At 48.1% G+C, this 17,114-nt stretch overlaps 1 protein-coding gene across 1 annotated transcript; it reads right to left on the bottom strand.

The window, feature by feature from the left end:
• Window positions 1–1,490: 1,490 nt before the first annotated feature.
• PCP4L1 (Purkinje cell protein 4 like 1) lies at window positions 1,491–17,079 on the bottom strand (the record flags this gene model as incomplete). The annotated part of the gene is made up of 4 exons (XM_080691518.1): window positions 1,491–1,633; window positions 3,399–3,453; window positions 16,752–16,838; window positions 17,071–17,079. The coding sequence occupies 4 exons, from the start codon at window positions 17,077–17,079 to the stop codon at window positions 1,491–1,493; spliced, it is 294 nt and encodes a 97-aa protein (XP_080547644.1).
• Between the last annotated feature and the right edge of the window lie 35 nt (window positions 17,080–17,114).

Genomic DNA, 17,114 nt, shown 5'->3' with positions numbered 1-17,114 from the left:
CTAATGACCAGAGTCCTGTCTCCTTCCCTTCAACTTGATAAACACTGGGAGGGGAGAACCGAATAGGAGAAACGGGAGGAGGGGAGGGAGTCTAGGGCAGATCCTTTGGGGTAGGGAGCCAGAAGCCCAGGTGTGCTTTCTGATAGGAAGTGTCCCAAGTGAGCTCCTAGCTGTGCAAGTACAGGAAGATGAGCGCCCTGCAGGTGCACGCAGACACTGGCGTGATGGCAGGTCAAGCTGAAGGCGAGATCTGGAGGAAGGGAGTGTGGGCTTTAGGCAGCGTTGGCTTCCAGGCCAGCCGAGACAGACGCCATGCTCTCCCACCCACTGGGGGTCAGCTCAGGCCTGAATTTCTATTCCTCCCCAGAAAAAAAAATATCAGGAGACGGGTGCAGTGGCTCATACCTGTAATCCTTGGGAGGCTGAGACAGGAGGATTGCAGGTTCAAGACCAGCCTCTGTAACTCAGTGATGCCCCCGCTTAGAAACTTAGCAAGACCGTTTTAAAATAAAAAGTAAAAAAATAAATAAATAAAAAAGGTCTGGGGGTGTAACTCAGAGGTAGGATGCCCCTGGGTTCGATCCCCGTTACCAAAAATAGAAAAAAAAAAATAAAACATCAGGAGAGTTAAATAGACCCACTTGAGGTTATTTTAATTGTTATACTTATTAAACATGCTAAAATCACATAGAGTGGCTATTTAATTTCTGCCCTGACTCCACGGGGGGCAGGTGGGGACTACGGGGTCATTGGCATCTGTGGCCTTTAGGGATAGGCTGGAGTTGGGGGCTGGAGGTAGCAGGTTAGCAAAGCCCCAAGAACCCTTCATGTAACTTTACCAGCAGCAACTTGAGGCTTCAGAGACCTCCACCATCGTCCCTTTTCTTTCTTCCCTGAGTGACCCTGTCTTTTGCCCAGCCCCAGGAACCTCGCTGTCCCTGCCCCTTGTGCTCCTAGACTGGATGCTGAAGGAAACTTTCCCTGCCTCTGCTGATCCCAGTCTCTTCCTTGGAACTAATCTATTCCACATGCTCTACTGTGGTGAGCTCTTAGGAGGACGGGAGGCTCTGGCCCGCTGTGGCCATGACCGCAGGAGGGAGGCTGGAGGCGGAGGAAGGATCGGGAGGGGAGAGATGTTCCCTGAAGTGTGAGCGCTGGCACTGGCGGAGCAGTGACCCAGTCTCAGGAGCCCTCTTCCGGAGGCTTGCCCCTGCCCATTATGGGTGTCCTCCCGACCTTAACGCCTTTTATGCCCCAGCCTCACAGGGCGGCCAGGGAGCCTTAGCCCGAGGAGCTGGTGCACAACTGGGGCCGTCCCCACCTCCACGGTCCTTCTGCTTCTACTGCTAGCATGGCTGGAGAGGACCCGAGGAAAGACTGCAGGATGGTGGGACTTGCCTCGACGGGAGGCTAGAGGGTTGGCGGACAGCTACATGGGAGTCAGGGCTGTGGAGGAATGGCAGGAGGCCGGAGGAGGGCAGGCTGGCCACTCAGGAGCTGGGGTCCTTTTTCCTCTTCTGGAATCGCCGGAACTTGCCCTGGATGGCGAGGGCAGCCTTCTCCGTCTCTGGGGCCGTCAGGTCGATGTCGATCTCCTCCTCTTCCTCCACCTTCTTGGGGCCGCCAGCTTTCCCTGCGAGTTGAGAGATACATTGATGCAGTAGCCTGCTTACCTGAGCCCTTTCTCCAGACCCAAATACTGTGGGGAAGGCTCATTTCATGCTAGGTTTTTGGGGTACCACAGTCTTTTCTAAGAGGACGAATGCCTGGCAATTCTCCTGGAAGTCTGAGTCAAGGTACCTGAGCTGGGGATTAACTGCAGTTACCGCAGGAAGCTTTGCTATTGGGGGCCAAGTGACAAATGTCTGCTATCATCACTTATGCCTAAATCCTGCAGCTCAAGTCCCAAAGCACACTCTAGCTTTCCCTCCGTTTCCAGGGGAGAAGGTGGCTGGGGTTATCTGATGAGTCTCGTCATTGTAGCTGCCTTTCTCAACAACTACAGATCCAGATGTTATTATTATTTTTTGTGTGGTACTGAGGATGGAACCCAGGGGCATTCTACCTCTGAGCTATTCCCTCAGCCCTATTTTTATTTATTTTAAAACAGGGTCTCACTGAGTTGCAGAGGGCCTCACTAAGTAGCTGAGGCTGTTGGCGAACCACCATCCTCCTGTCTCAGCCTCCTGAATGCTGGGATTACAAGCCTGCACCACCACACCTGGCTTCAGATCTAGATTCTAAAATCAAAATTAAAATACTGCCAGGCATGATGGCTCATGCTTGTAATCCCAGTACTTGGGAGGATCACAGTTTTGCAGCCAGCCTTAGTAACTTAGTGAGGTCCTCCAAGACTTAGTGAGACTGTTTCAAAATGAAAAATAAAATAGGAGTGGGGGTCCTAGAATGTCTATAGGCCCTAGGTTCAATCCCCAGTAAAACACACACACACACACACACACACACACACACACACACACACACACACATTATTGATAGAGCTGGGTGTGGTGGCACATGCCTGTAATCTCAGTATTTGGGAGACCGAGACTGGAAGATTGCATGTTTGAGGTCAGCCTCAGAGACTTAGTGAGACTCTGTTTCAAAATAAAACATAAAGTAGGGCTGGAAGTAAGCTCAGAGGTAGAGCGCCACTGGGTTCAATTCCTAGTATAACAACAACAACAAAAGGAAAACGTGGACAGAAGTGTGTGTGTGTGTGTGTGTGTGTGTGTGTGTGTGTGAGAGAGAGAGAGAGAGAGAGAGAGAGAGAGAGAGAGAGAGAGAGATTTTTACCTTAGTCCTTTGTTTCATGTTTCCACATTATTATTCCTTTTTTTTATTTATTTATTTATTTTGCAGTACTGGGGATGGGACCCAGGGGCATTCTTCTTCCAAGCTAAGCCCCCAGCCCTACTTTTTATTCTTTTTATTATTTATTTATTTATTTTTGTGGTACTGGGGATAGAACCCACAAGCATTCTACCTCCGGGCTATACTCCCAGCCCTATTTTATAATTTATTTGGAAACAGGGTCTCACTAAGTTGCTGAGAGCCTCACTAAGTAGCTGAGGCTGGCTTCGAACCTGTGTAATCCTCCTGTCTCAGCCTCTCAAGTGCTGGGATTACAAGCGTGCGCCACCACACCCGGCCTTTTTTTTTATTCTTTGTTTTGAAACAGGGTCTCACTGAGTTGTAAAGGGCCTCACTAAGTATCTGAGGCTGTCCTCAAATCACGATCCTCCTGTCTTAGACTCTCAAATGCTGGGATGACAAGCGTGCACCACCTTTTGACATCTGATTGTAGAAGCTTACATATTTACAGCCCTGTTTGTCTTCCTGTCCCTACCTTCACTAGGTCTACAGGCCTACGAACTGCCTCGCCCAATCCTGCTCACCTTTTTCCTCTGGGCCAGATGCCTGGTTGGTTGCTGGGGATGTTTTGGTGTTAAGCTGAAAAAACAAAACAAAACATAACCTCAAGATGTTAGCTATTCATGGAGGTAGTAAGGCACCTTTCCCTCCTAGGTACACTTGGGCTCCTCTCTGCCAAGTGCTTTCTCATCGTCTCTTGAAGGGTCAAGTCTTGAGGAACGGAGAAAAAAAAAAATCATCAAAATTAATTCGACAGCCAGGCGTGGTGGTGCACGCTTGTAATCCCACTACTTGAGAGGCTGAGACAGGAGGATCACAGGTTTATGGACAGCCTCAACTTAGTGAGGCCCTTCACAACTGAGTGAGACCCTGTTTCAAAATAAAGAATAAAAAATAGGGCTGGAGGTGTAGCTCAGAAGTAGAATGCCTCTGGGTTTGCGTCCCCAGCACCGCAAAAAAAAAAAAAAAAAAAAAAAAATCAACAAATACTTACTGGTGTTACAGAAATTAGAGAAGACAAAACAAAAAACCCCTGCCCTCCTGGACCTTATTCTAGGGTAAACTCAGAAATATAAGTACAGTGACTGTGATATGAAGTGGTGAGAAAAGCCATAGAGAAAAGTCAGGGAAGGCAGGGAGGGAGTGCTGGGGTGAGAACAGAGGAATGGGTCGGTACTGGGCAAAAAAAAAAAAAAAAAGTACCAAGGCCATTGTCCATGAAGATGAAGGAGGAAGAAGTAAAGGAAGCAGGGCAGAGGGCAGATGGGAAATGGTCCAGGAGAGTGGCGTGCCGGGGCAGGGACAGGAACCGAGGGCGAGACGTGCCGAGCCTCTGCAGCTGAGCCTGGCGCTGGCGCTTCCTCTGCGGCTGGGAGTCTGGGCACGCACTGCGGGCACTCCCTTCCTCGGCAGCCTGTGGCAGATGCCACGGCAGGACGGTGTTCTTGGGTCCTGGGGGGCCGGGTGGAATCTTTGAGTCCTGTTTACTCATTTCACAATTCTGAATACTTTACATTTGCCAAAATATAGAAAGCGTGTGATTTCACAATGCTTTCTCGTGGAAGCCTTGGAACAGCTTGAAGCGGCACCTTTGCATGTGGCAGCCATTCAACAGGGGTTTGCAATCTGTCCGGCGGCAGATAGTTCTATGGCGGTTCTGCTTTTTTATTTTTTATTTTATTTTTTTGTGGTGGTGCTGGGTATGAAACCCTTCTACCTCCGGGCTACACTCCCAGATCTATTTTATATTTTTATTTGGAAACAGGGTCTCTTAAGCCAGCGAGGCTGGCTTTGAACCTACGCGATCCTCCTGTCTCCGCCTCCCAAGCGCGGGGATTACAAGGTGCGCCACCACACCCAGCGAGGTTCTGCTTTAAACTGAAGCAATCCTGTCCTATCAATTACGCCGCTTCCACCCCATTTTGATAACTACTTACCAAGTGTGACTTGTGTCTGGTATTCTCCCACATACCTGGTCCCCAAGTAAAATAAAACAGAGAGAAGCCTAGGAAGGTCTCTCTAAATATCGGTAGAAGAAAGCCCGGGGCCCTATTTTTTAGTCTTTATTTTGAAACAGGATCTAAGTTACAGAGGGCCTCACTAAGTAGCTGAGGCTGTCTATGAACCTGTGATCCTCCTGTCTCAGCCTCCCAAGTACTGGGATGACAGGCATGCACCACCACGCCCAGAGCCAGGCTTTTTATGCACTACAAAGACACTGAAATGTTGAATCATAACAGCTCTATAAAATAGGTATTGTTATGATTCTTATTTCTCTGATCAGAAAACTGGGGTATTTTATCTCCAAGCTACATCCCTAGACCCATTTCATTTTTTTTTTTATTTGAAATACGATCTCACTAAGTTACTGAGGGTATCGCTAAGTAGTTGAGGCTGGCCTTAAACTTGTGATCCTTTATTCTCAGCCTCCCAAGTTCTGGGATTAGCCAGCACTCTGGCTCAGCATGGACTCAATTTTCCTCTGCTACCACTCAGTCTTCAACCACAACCATGGAATGTACTACACAAGTTCTCCCACGCAGCAAAGCTATCCGTAGGTAAGGAAGAAAGCCCCTTCATCCCCGTCGACAAACACACACACACACACACACACACACACACGCGCGCGCGCGCGCACACACACACACACACACACACACACACACACACTGCTCCTTAATGGGAGGAAAACAGGGTCTCACCAAATTGCAGAGAACCTCATTAAGCAACTGAGGCTGGTTGTGAGCCTGCCATCCACCTGTCTCAGCCTCCCAAGTACTGGAATCACAAGTATGTGCCACCACAGCTGGCTAAGAAGCAATCTTTTTTTTCTTTCCTTTTTTGTGGTACTGAGGGTTGAGCCCAGGGGCATTCTACCCCTGAGTTATACTCCCAGCCCTATTTTTTTTTTAAACAAGTTCTTACTAAGTTGCAGAGGGCCTCACTAAGTTCCTGAGGCTGGCTGCGAACTTGCAATCTTCCTGTCTCAGCCTCCCAAGTACTGGGATTACAAGTGCGTGCTACCACACCCTGCTAGGAGCAATGCTATATGCTATATGAGGTCCTGATCGCAGACAGTGCCCACTGACTCAGAGGCTTGCCCCACCCCGGCTCTGGCTTTCATCCTGAGCCTTCTGCGACCCCAAGGTCAAAGCCAGATATGGCTTTGAGAGTGCGGCAGCTCCACCTGCAGCCTGTACCTCTGCTTTCCCTATCAAATGGCCCTTGCTTACATTCAAAGCTGCCCACCAAGCTGGCAGGAGCTGGACTCAGTTCAGCTACGTTGCCCACAGAGGGCTAGATGTTTCTCCTGTCTCGGGACACAGCCAGCGCTAATTAGAGCGGGCCCTCGCCTCTCACCCTTCCCCGGAGGCCGCTGCTTTGCTGGCCCCTTCCTGTGTCCCTCTTGTCTTCCCCTCTGGGCCTGCGTCCCACTCAACATCATGGCGGGGGCTGCGAGTCCCTGATACTCTTAGAATTGTGGACCCTCCCTTCTCATGAGGAAGAGGGGGAGGCAAGAGGGCACAGGGTTTTTCTTTTCTTTTCTTTTCTAATCTTTTTTTGGTGGTACTGGGGGTGGACCCCAGGGGCTTCCTACCTCAGGGCTATACTCCCAGACCTATTTTATACTTTATTTGGAAACTAGGTCTCACTAAGTTGCTGAGAGCCCAAGTAGCTGAGGCTGGCTTCGAACCTGCACGATCCTCCTGTCTCAGCCTCCCAAGCGCGGGGATGACAAGCGTGCGCCACCATGCTTGGCTGGGCTTTTATTTTCTTAGACTTTGAGGCTGCAGAGAGGGCCCTGACAATAATGCTCTCTCCTTTCCTGTAATTTCCCTGAGATAAACCATTTTTATTTCTTCTCTCTTCCAGAAAAAGAAAGTATACTTGCCCTGTCCAGCTATAACCAGGATATTTATTTTTATCTTTTAGTACTGGGGATTGGACCTGGGGGCATTCTACTTCCAAGCTACACTCCCAGCCCTGTTATTTATTTATTTATTTATTTATTTATTTATTTATTTATTGTGTGGTAGTGGGGATTGAACCCAGGGGCATTCTACCTCTGCACAACAACCCCAACCTTATTTTTTAATTCTTTATTTGAAACAGGGCCTCACTAAAGAGGCTGAAGCTGTCCGAGAACCGTGATCCTCCCATCTCAGCCTCGCCATGCCTAGTTCCTTCATTTTCTTATATATAAAGTCTTTCCATCTACTTAATAAAAAACAAAAATAAACAAAGAAAGCCTCCCTCAATCCAAATTTCATTTTTCTAAGTGCCATTAGAAAGAAAAGAGGCAGGAGTCAGGTGTAGTGGCGCACACTTGCAATCCCAGCATTCGGGAGGCTGAGACCCGAGGATCCGGGTTCGCGGACAGCCTCAGCTACTTAGTGAGGCCCTCTGCAACTCAGCGAGACCCTGTTTTGAAATAAAGAATAAAAAAAAGGGCTGGGGGTATCGCTCAGAGGGAGAATGTCCCTGGGTTCCATCCCTAGTACCACAAAAAAAGAAAAAGAAAAAGAAAAGAAAAAAAGAAAGGAAGAAAGAAAGGAAGGAAGGAAGAAGGAAAGAAGGAAAAGAAGCAGGCTTAAGACCAAGTCTTGATGAATAGCAATATTATTAAACGGTCAGGGAAATTTTTTCAACAAATAATGCTGGAATAGATTGGGCAGCCATATGCAAAATAAAACAAAAGTAAACAAAAAAGCCACACCTTGTACCTTGTATAAAATTTAACTAAAAGTGGATATAAAACGATAAAGCTTTTCAGAGAAAACACAGGGGAAAAAAAAAACCTTTAGAACCCTGGGGTAGGCAAACAATTTCTCAGATGTGTCAAAAGCACACCTAATAAAAAAGTCTAAATTGAAAATTAAGACTGCTCTTTGAAAGACACTCCTGAAAGAATGGGGAGACAAGCTACAGGCAGGAGGAAAGATTTGCAATCACACGTCTGATAGTAACTTGTGTTCTGAATAAAATTTCAAAGAACTTTTTTTTGGTGGTACTGGGGTAGAACCCGGGGGCTTTCTACCTCCGGGCTACACTCCCAGACCTATTTTATATTTTATTTGGAAACAGGGTCTCACTAAGTTGCTGAGAGCCTCACTAAGTAGCTGAAGCTGGCTTTGAACCTGTGCGATCCTCCTGTCTCAGCCTCCCAAGCGCTGGGATTACAAGCTTGTGCCACCACACCTGGCTTTATCTTTATTTTGACACAGGGTCTCACTAAATTGCCTAGACTGGCTATGAACTTGTACTCTTTCTGCCTGGGCCTCCAAAGTAGCTGGGGTTACAGGTGTGCTACTGCATCTAGCACTCAAATAACTTTTATTTTATTTTTTGCGTTACTGGGGATTGAACTCAGGGGCATTCTTCCTCTGAGCTACAACCCCAGCCCTATTTTTAGACTTTATTTTGAAACAGGGTCTAACTAAATTTTGGAGGGCCTAAGTAGCTGAGGCTGGCTGCGAACCTGTGATCCTCCTGTCTCAGCTTCTCAAGTACTGGAATCACAAACCTGTGCCACCATGCCTGGCTTCAAAGAACTTTTAAATCTCTGTAATAAGTATACAATTTTTTTTTTTTTTTTGGTGGTACTGGGGATGAACCCAGTGGCATTCTACCTCTGAGCTGTATCTCCAGCCCTATTTTTTATTCTTTATTTTGAAACAAGGTCTCACTAAGTAGCTGAGGATGTCTGCAAACCCAGATTCTCCTGTCTCAGCCTCCCAAGTACTGGATTTATAAGTGTGCGTCACCACACCCAGCAAGTATACAATTTTTAAATGGACTACATATTTGAACAGACACTTCACCAAAGAAGACGAACACAGGAAAAGATATGTAACTGTCAGGCACGGAGGATCACAGGTTTGTGGGCAGCCTCAGCAAGCAGTAGGACTCAACAAACCCAGACCCATAATAAAAATAAAATAGGGCTGGGGGTGTAGCTCAGTGGTAGAATGTCTCTGGATTCAATCCCCAGTACCATACACACAAAAAAAAGAAAAAATATATATCATCATTAGTCAGTTGGGAAATGCAAATTAAGATCAGGAGAAACCTTTTTATACCTGTCGCAATAGTGTGTGTGTGTGTGTGTGTGTGTGTGTGTGTGTGTGTGTTTTGGAAGATTTAAAGAAGTTTATTAGAAAGATAGAAATACAGAAAATAGAAATACAGCCCCATGCCAAAATGGCATGGGGGGGGGTGACTCGAAATGAATACACCCTGTGTTTTTTTTAATAGCAATATCATAGCCGGCCATAGTGGCACATACTTTTAATCCCAGTACTTGGGAAGCTGAGGCAGAAGGATCACAAGTTGGAAGTCAGCTTCAGCACCTTAGTGAGGCTGTCAGCCACTTAACAAGACCCTGTTTCTAAATAAGGGCTGGCTATATAGCTAGGAGGTAGGATGCCCCTAGGTTCTACCTCCAAAGTGAGACAGACAGACAGACAGACAGACAGGCTAGTGTTTAGGAGCAAATGCAGCCTCTCCCCCTAAGGTCTTCTGTCTTCCTTCGTATCACAAGAGACTGACACTTCTTGCATGACAAGGTAGAGCTGTCTTGGCAAAGCACCTAAAGACAGCCAAGCCAGCAGCACTGAGCACAGCTCCCTGCTCCTGGCACTCCTGGGGAGCAGGCACCCTAACTCGCCGCTGCGCCCTGCCCCCTTCTGCTGCTGCTCTCTCCCTTTGTTGCTTTCCTCTTTAATGGTGTTACCACAGCAACCACTGTCACCGGAAAGCCCTCTCTGCTGCAAGAGGGAGCTACAGCTAGTCTTGGGAAGGGTACATTATCCAGTTTCCCCATACTCTTCAAATCCCCAGGCTCTGTACAGAGGGATCACAGGTTGTTAACAGCAACAATAACCAGGAACAAGGTCACTTGGTTGTACCAGAGCTAACCTTCCCTGCACTTGCCTGGCATAGCTTGGATGCCATGCAAATAAAAACCCATGACAACACCTTCTTGTCCTGCCAGGATCACTTCTCTTAAACAGAGAGGCCCAAGCACTCAGAATACTGTCCTACGGGTCAGGGCAGAGACGACTAAAAAGAGCTCAAGTCCTGCAAATTCCACAGACAAGCCTTAAAAAAGGGCCCTTCCCTGCCTTCCTAGTACCTTCAATCTTGCTGTACGGGTGCAGGTGGTACAGGGAAACAGGAGCTGGTGGGCATGATTCCAAGGGGTGACTGAGGTTTTCCACCCCTTACCTCCTAGGGACCTGTCTCTCCCCCCACCCCCCTTGGTACTGGAGATTGAACCCAGGAGCATTCTACCTCAAGCTACAGCCCACCCACCCCCAACTTTTGTTTCTTATTTTGAAATAGGGTCTTGCTAAATTGCTGAAGCTGGCCTGGACTGTCATCCTCCGGCCTTAGCTTCCCAAGTACTGGGGTTCTAGGGGTGTGAAACTGTATCCAGCTCTCCTAGGAATCTTTCTATCCCCGCTGACTTATCATCCTCCAATGTCAAACGAAGGTCACCGCTGAAGGACCTGCGAGGCCTCGGGGATCCCCTGGTGCCCTGGATGACTCTAAACTGCTGTTTTTGGAGCACTGTTGGAACTGCTCCAGTCCTCTGAGCACAGCAACCAGCTGCAGTCCTCCAACAGCCTCAGAAAAAACTGCTCAAGGTCACCCTCAAGATAATAACAAAAAGATCCAGGATCCCTTCCCCCAGGTTCTGCCTGCACACACTCCTCCACACAGGTGGACCCTAACCCACATGCCCCACATCTTAGATGCTTCCTACGACACAACAGAACCTCCCACAGCCCTCCCTCCCAAGCCCGCAGTGGGTCCTTCTCCCCTGAGCCACCCCACTGGTTCCTGGAATAGCAGTACCCCACTGGAGGCAGGGGTAAAAGTCCCTGCCAAGCCAGCGCATGACTCGGGCAGGTCGACGGCCCGGCCAGTCCCCTCGCACAGGCTGCCACTGTTTGATGAGCGTTTGCTGTGGTGCTCGGCACACAGCTTCTATCCCATACTGGGTATGGGTAGGGGAGAGGCAGAGGTGCCAGAGCATCACTTATTACTATAATCTCCTCGGTGCAGCCCACCCGTGGTGTCAATGTCCTAAAATAAACGTATTAATCCCCCTCCAAGCCTGCAAAGCAAACACTCAGCTGGAGGGCTCTGTGTGGGCGGGAGGCAGAACCAAGGACAACAGCTCGAAAATGGCAGTGCTTTCCCTGGGAGGGTGTGGGAAGCCTAGGTAGGCATCTCTGGGGGGGCAGCCCAGAGGGAAGCAGACATCAGGCTTCTGTGAGCCTGGCAGTGGTAAGTGTGTGACGAGTTCTGGGCTCATAGGCCCTAGCTCACAGGCACCCCGAAAGGAAGAAAGTCTCCTGCAAAAAGTGGTTTCAAATCTGCTTCAGACTTAGCTTACTCTTCAGAAAAATAATTCTGGGGCAAGTCGAGCTATTTGAGGCAGTAAGTCTAGAGTATAGACTCAGAAAAGGATGCACTTCTCAATGAGATCCTATTTCAAAATTAACAAACAAACAAACAAACAAACAAAATTAAGCCAGTGGTGGTGGTACATGTTTGTAATCCCAGTACTTGGGAGGCTGAAACAGGAGGATCACAGATTTGAGGACAACCTCAGCAAGTAGTGAGACTCTCATCAACCTAGCGAGACTTTGTTTCAAAATAAGAATAAAATAGGACTGTGTAGCTCCAAGGTAGAATACCTTTGAGGTCAATCTCTAGAACCACACACACAAATAATAAATTAATTAATTAAGTAATAAAAAGGGCTGTGGAATACACCTGGGTTCAATCCCCAGTACCACTCTCTCACAATCATGAACTTAGAATAATTCTGGGATTATCACTTACAGTCCAATTCTTTCTTCTTCCCCCTTCATTGTGTGTGTGTGTGTGTGTGTGTGTGTGTGTGTGTGTGTGTGTAGACATGCGCGTGCATGCACATGTGGTGCTGGGGATTGAACCCAGGAACATTCTACCTCTGAGCTACATCCATAGCCCTTTTTGTTATTTGGAAACAGGGTCTAAGTTGCTGAAGGTCTCACTAAATTGCTGAGGCTGGCTTCGAACCTGCAATCCTCCTGTCTCAGCCTCCCAAGTACTGGGATTACAAGTGTGTGCCACCATGCCCGGCTTCCCTCCTCTTCTTACCTTTCCACTCACAAAGCCTTTGTACTCCTTGCTTGGAAGTCACTTGGCCAAATTAAGGAAAATGAAATATCTAGAGCCTGTTTAGTCACCAGGTGTACTGGTTTTTACCTAGACACCCGCAGGAAAGCACTAGATCCTCCAGGACAAAAAGACTTAGAGCCGAGGGTATAGCTCAGTGGGAGAACACTTGCCTAGCTTGAATGAGGCCTGGGTTTGATCCCTGTTACAAGAGAGAGAGAAAGAGAGAGAGGAGCTTGCTCTTATAGTAGTATGCTAGATTTGAAAAAGAAATATTTCCTTTGGATTTTTTGATGCTCTACAAATATGGAAATCCATGATGGATATCAGCCTGTAATCCCAGTACTTGAGAAGCTGAGACAGAAGGATCGCAGGTTCAGTGCCAGCCTCAGAAACTTAGTGAGACCCTTTTTCAAAATAAAAATAAAATAGGGCTAGGGGTGTAGAAAGCCCCCAGCTCAGTCAGTACCAAAGAGGTGCAGGGGGAGAAAGATGTTGTGGCACAGGCCTGAAATCCCAGCAAGGCTGAGGCAGGAAGACTGCAGTTTCAAGGCCAGCCTCTGCAATTTAGCAAGGCCTTGTTGAAAGTAAAACATTTTAAAAGGGCTGGGAGTATAGCTTGGAGGTAGACCACCTCCAGGTTCAATCCCCAGCGCCAAAAAAAAAAAAAAAAAAAAGATTGCATGTATCTAGGCATGGTGCCGCATACCCGTCATCCCTATACATGGGAGGCTGAGACAGGAACATGGCAGGTTTGAGGCCAGCATGCAGTAACTTAGGGAGACCCTGTTTCAAAACAAAAAAGGTCTGGGGGTTTAGCTCAGAGGTAGAACCTCCTGGGTTTAATCCCCAGTGCCACAAAAATAAATAAATAAAAGTTGCATGTAAATCAAATTATTCTGTGTTCACTGGTGTAACAAGTTAAAGGGACCCTAAGGAAAGTTTGAGGGTGGAAGCAAGCAGTACCGTGCCTTAGCCTTGGTTCTAGTAGTATGAAAACTAAGATAAGTTATGGGTCTCAGCTTCCTCACCTACATAATAAGAAGAATTATGATTTTTAGAGGTCTTACACAAGTTTAAAATTATATCAACTAAAATGTTTTTATATTTTTAAGGTTATCTTGGTAGAAGACATAAACTTTCTATCTTGAAGAGTTTTTGCAAAACTAAGTTTCTTTTTCTCCCCCTCTGGTAAAATAGGCTTATGATAGACCATTTGGAAATACAGAGAAGTACTTTCAGAAAGTAAGAAAAGTACAGTCAGAAAGAAGCGTTCACAGAACTGCCACCTTGCAGACAATTACTGTCTGTCTTCTCTCCCACCAGCAACCCCATCTCCATCCCTTTTATCAGCTAAGACCCTCCACAGGCAGACATCATAGGTGCATCAGGCTTGGGGGTCTGGATTCCAGCAACATTACTCATGGCTGCCTGCCCCATAGAAACCTGACATCCTACCCGGTGACTGACCACAGCTGCCACTTAGGAGAAAGAATTGATATTCCCAGGTCACAGGATGACAAGGTCACCCACTTTCTATCAGCCAGAAAGCTCCCACTCAAGCAGCTAAAGACCACAACCTAAATGAGTGGCCAGGGGAGGGGTAGGCGAGCTTGAGAACCAAGTTCCGGTTCTCCCCCGTGGCGAGACAGATGTTTCCGGAGATAGAAAGCATTCCGATAACAAGTAGCTAGCACCTCTGGGTTGTATGTCCAATATAGCCATAATAATAATAATAATAATAATAATAATAATAATAATAATATCAATGAAAGAAAGAAACTTGGACTCCCTCCAAGTCTCTACCTGGTTTCCTGACAAATGGCTTGTGGAAAAGATGACAGAATTGTGTCACGCCACTCGAACGTCTGTTGTGTGGGGGGCTGTAACTGCAGATGGACGTGCAAAGGAGAGATGACGTGCTCCCAGAGTGTGAGGTCCTATTCCCACCAGGTAAGAAAGAAGGAGGGAGCAAGGTTCTTAGCTCTCCCCTCATGTCCTAGCGGATCTGTCCCTTGCTCCAGGCCCTGCCAGCCAAAACACAGGACAGAGGATTGCCATCGGTAATTCATGACTCTGTTTCAGGGAATGAGTACAGGACCCAGGGATTCCTCCAGCTAGGTTCTTCATGGATGAGAAAAGCAACAGGGTCACAGAACAACCTGCAATTTCACTTTTAAGCAGCCAGCTACAACACACCAAGAGAGGTGACAGGCAAGAGCCCTCGGGGCTTGAATGCATCTCCCATTCTCAGCCTTCACTGAAGCTGGGAGGAAGTTCTCAAACTGTAGAAGGCAGACTGATTCACAGCAATCAAGTGCTGCCTGCAGCTGCAGATGCGGTTAAGCTGGAGAGGAGTCCCTGCAGCTCCCCTGTGCACGAGCACACGCTCACAGGGAAGTGCTCTGCTGCGGTACTGAGTGACGCCTGAGAGCCACCGAGTCTCCTGGCAACTCAACCGGAACCTGCACTGCCCGCTACTGCAGGTTCACCCCGATTTCTTTTCTTCCACTGAAATGGGAAAACTCTTGAAGATATCCCAAATTCCGCCTCGTTCCATACAGTTTCTCTGAAGCAAGAAAATAAGCAGGTATGGGGGGTGTGTGTGAGACTTATATAAGATTCAGGGTGCGCAGGGCATTCCTGGCCTAGGCACTTCAGCCTGGAAGAAGAGACCCATGGAGCTGGGCTGGGAGTAACAAGCAGTTTGGAGTCCCCCTGGATCTCCAGAACTCTGCGCAACACTTCCGCTTTTCATCATAGTTTTTATAAAAGGAAGAAAACAGGCTGGGTCTTGGCCTCAGGGGGAGCAGAAACCCCCTGGGGACCTGGTTCAGCGCCGACGACTGTTCTCTGTGTATACCCAGTTGGCTGCTTCTAGATATTATAAATACTTGTCCCTGAAGCCTGCCTGAGCTCCATATCAGGAGGTAGCTTTCATGGCTAAATTACCAGTTAGAGCCAGTTCACTCTGACAGCCTAGGAGGATGGGCAGTCTTACACACTGAATTAGTTCCCTCCCAAGATCCCACCTTCATCACTGGGCTCAGCCCCTGACTGAGGCTAGCCAAGTTCAGCTACTGTCAGGGGGGGACCCAAGACTTCACTTGCCCTGACCAGGGCCAAATTGTTTTCCTTGCAACGAAACAGCTTTGTCACACCACCACACACCACTCTACACGGAGTGTGCCCTGCACTTCTCCCCAACACATGGTCTAAGCACAAATCTTTATATGGCACAGCCTCGGGATACACTCCCAGGGGACAGCTTGGATGAAAACTCTCAGATTTAGAAACACTGGGCTGGGGAGGAGTGGTTTGAACCCTAGGCCTCAGTGGGAAGAAGGCTGATAAAAGCAAGAGATGAGACAGTTGGTCTACCTTTCTTTCTTTCTTTCTTTCTTTCTTTCTTTCTTTCTTTCTTTTTCTCTCTCTTTCTTCCTTTCTTTCTTTCTTAAAGGCTGCCATGGTCACAGTTACAATCAGCTAAGGGACTGGAAACAACTTTTTTCTCCTGCATCCCCCAAACTAGCTGAATTTTCCAGGATAAAGTAAACACACATGCCACCAAGACAACATAGTAATTGTAGTAATTGGCCCTAACTGGATCCCTAGGTGACAACATCTGGTAGGAGCCAACAAGGTTCCTGTGGAAAATCTTCCTCTTTAGTATCTAAGCTCCGGGCCTTCACTAACCAGTTGTCCTTGGGAATTCTTGTGCTAGTTACTGAACTGCTCTAACTGGAACACACACACACACACACACACACACACACACACACACACACACACTAACATATATTGAGTCTGTGCCAGGTATCGTTCCAAATGCTTTGCATGTATCTCATTCAGTCATCAGAAAAACCAGTATTTTTCCCACTTTACAGCTAAAAAGCTGAAGCATAGGAAAGTTTTGTAATCTGCCCAAGGCCACATAGCTAGTAGGTAGTAGAGCCGGGGCCTGGCACATAGCTGAGAAGCTGGATGGAACCCAAGGAGGGTCTGTGTGTTAGGAAAGGGGTCGCAGAGTCAGCGTGTATGCCACTGTCCAAAACAACTTCACTTGGGAAGTAACACCTTTTCTCAGGATATGAGGCTGTGCCCAAGCGGGGGATTACAAATACAGTCAGACAATGGGAGAGGACCCCCATGAACAGTGTTCTTTGAAAAGATTACAGCAGTTCAAGGCCTTGGGGGTGCCTGAGCACCACACGGCCTGTCCCAAGACTTAGATGTAACAGCACTGCAGAGGGAGGTCGGCTACTGCATCTCCCCAGAAGCTGGACATCCTCTGGTACAGCGTGTGTGGATATCAGAAATGGCGCCTCCTAAACTGGGCATGCCTCTAATCCCAGTACTTGGGAGGCTGAGACAGGAGGATCTCAAGTTCAGGGCCAATCTCAGCCACTCCTGAGATCCTGTTTCAAAACAATAAACAAACAAATAAAAGAGCTGGAGGTGTAGCTTGGAGTAGAATGCCCTGGGTTCAATCCCGGTACTGCAAAAAGAACGAAAAAGGAAGGGAGGGAGCGAAAGAGAGAGGAAGGAAGAGAGGAAGTGAAGGAGTGAAGGAAAGGCACCAACGATTCTTTTTTTTTTTTTTTTTTTTTTTGCGGGTCTGGGGACGGAACCCAGGGGCACTTGACCTCCGAGCTACACCCCCTGCCCTATTTTTTATTCTTTATTTCGAAACAGGGTCTTACCAACGATTCTGAGTGAGGCGCCACCTTCCAAAAAGGGGGAAAGTGGCGGTCCCGGGGGCCTGGGATGGAGTTCTGGCCAGTCGGTCCCTAAAGAGCAGCACAACCCTGGAGGGTGAAGTGCGCCAGGCAGGGGGAACCAGAGAACCTCGCACCAGCAGGGCAGATGCAGGGCGCAGCACCCGGCAGAGGACGCATCACCGGAGGGCTCAGTTCCCCCACAGCCACTCCAGTCACCCCAAAGCCGACACGCACAGTGGCGAGCCCTAGCACCCCTCCGATCGCCCGCGGTGGGCGCCCTGGCCCCCCGGACCCCGCTCACCTCGCTCATCGCGGCGGCTGGACGGGGCGCGGCGCGCGAGGGAC

This window comes from Muscardinus avellanarius, assembly GCF_963383645.1.
Source record: "Muscardinus avellanarius genome assembly, chromosome: 3".
NCBI classification, from domain to species: Eukaryota; Metazoa; Chordata; class Mammalia; order Rodentia; family Gliridae; genus Muscardinus; species Muscardinus avellanarius.
The sequence above is the reverse complement of the archived record's forward strand: the minus strand, read 5'-3'. Positions and strand labels throughout refer to the sequence as shown.